This window comes from Erinaceus europaeus, unplaced genomic scaffold (genome assembly GCF_950295315.1).
Source record: "Erinaceus europaeus unplaced genomic scaffold, mEriEur2.1 scaffold_1298, whole genome shotgun sequence".
NCBI classification, from domain to species: domain Eukaryota; kingdom Metazoa; phylum Chordata; class Mammalia; order Eulipotyphla; family Erinaceidae; genus Erinaceus; species Erinaceus europaeus.
In genome coordinates, this window is record NW_026647423.1 from 11,654 (window position 1) to 13,091 (window position 1,438).

The 1,438-nt window shown below is 50.2% G+C and overlaps 1 protein-coding gene across 1 annotated transcript; it reads right to left on the reverse strand.

Moving 5' to 3' along the window:
- Positions 1-296: 296 nt before the first annotated feature.
- Positions 297-1,373, reverse strand: LOC132536335 (tripartite motif-containing protein 75-like; the record flags this gene model as incomplete). Its single annotated transcript, XM_060184001.1, has 1 exon — positions 297-1,373. A coding segment is annotated over one exon (1,077 nt), but the record flags the coding sequence as incomplete, so codon positions are not given.
- Positions 1,374-1,438: the final 65 nt, after the last annotated feature.

Below are 1,438 nucleotides of genomic sequence, written 5' to 3' on the forward strand. Positions count from 1 at the left end.
GGATATATCCTCAGGAGAGGATTTGCAGGGTCATAGGGTAGGTCCTTCTAGCCTTCTGAGAGTTCCTCAGACTGTTCTGCACAGGGTTGGACCAATTGACATTCCCACCAGCAGTTTCAGCACTTTATTAACTGGCTTTCTTTTAGGCAGGAAATCAGAGGGCTTTGTGTTTATTTTATAGTCATGACCACTGATGAGGACGAAGGTAGTACTGCAAAATAGGGGAAGAGTTTCTCTGTAAAGGTGTCTCTAAGTGTGCAGATGGGCGACTTCTTGCAGATATTGTAAAAACAAACCTCTCCTAGTTCGTAGTCCAGGAAAATGCCAATGGTCTCTTTCATTTTGCTGGATTTGAGGTGAGTCCCAATGGACAGTCGCATTTTCCAGCAGCCATTGCTTGGGCAATGTGGCATCAGCACCTGCCTGGGGAAAGACTCTTTGCAGACACCCAGGAAACACACACCTGTGCCTGTGATTTCTACCACCCAAAAATGCCTGCCAGCTTCAAAGCCCTCAGAGCTCAGGACAGCTGGGTGAGAAGTAAAAGCCTTGGGGCTGGGAGCAGGGGTGGAGACCATCAATTTACCCTCAAACAGAACCTTTTTCCTATCTTCACTGATGATGATATTTTGCTGAGCAGTCTCAGGGTCTAGTGTCAAACCCACCTGAAACTTGCTGGCACTCTGAAGATCAAGACAATGAGAGAGGATAGTGGGGAACTCTTCCTTAGATGTGTGGGAAAAGCCTTCTGGGACTTCCAACTCTTCACAGCTGCTCAGCAGGTGCTGGAGTCTTCTGGCCCTCAGCAGGAGCTGCAGGTCTCTCTGCTCAGACATGTCTGTGAGATCCCTCAGCAGAGTCTTCACTGAGGAGCCAAAGGCTGACAGCTGGTCTCTGCTCTCAGTCATCTTTTGGGAAACATTCGTCATTTCTTCTAGTAGCCAACTGTCATACTTATGCTGAAGGTTTCTCAAGAAAGACTTGTAATCTTTGAATTGCCAAAATATTAAAGTTCGTTGAATTGTCACCTTCTCTCTGAATTCACGTCTTTCTTTGTCTTGCATATCTAATCCCTTGTGAGCATCGTCCAGTTGCTTCTTCAGGATCTGCAGGTGGGATCTGAGTTTCTTCCTGTGCTGAGCAGCAGCCTTCTCAGTGGGAGTGATGGGGTGACCCTGCTGCTCACAGGACACCCTGCACTGGGCACACACCAGCTGCAGGTCCTGCTCACAGAACAGGCTGAGCACCTGCTGGTGCTGCTCACACAGGGGCTGCTCCTGCTCCAGCTGCTGCTGCTTCCTCTTGCTCCCTGAGCTGGGCAGCTGCTTCACCATGTCAGCCAGGGCGCTCAGCTGGCTGTTCTTCTGTAGTTCCTTTGGGCACAGTGGTGCTGGCAGACGGGACAGGGCAGGATGTCCAGCAGGTCCTGCCAGCGCTG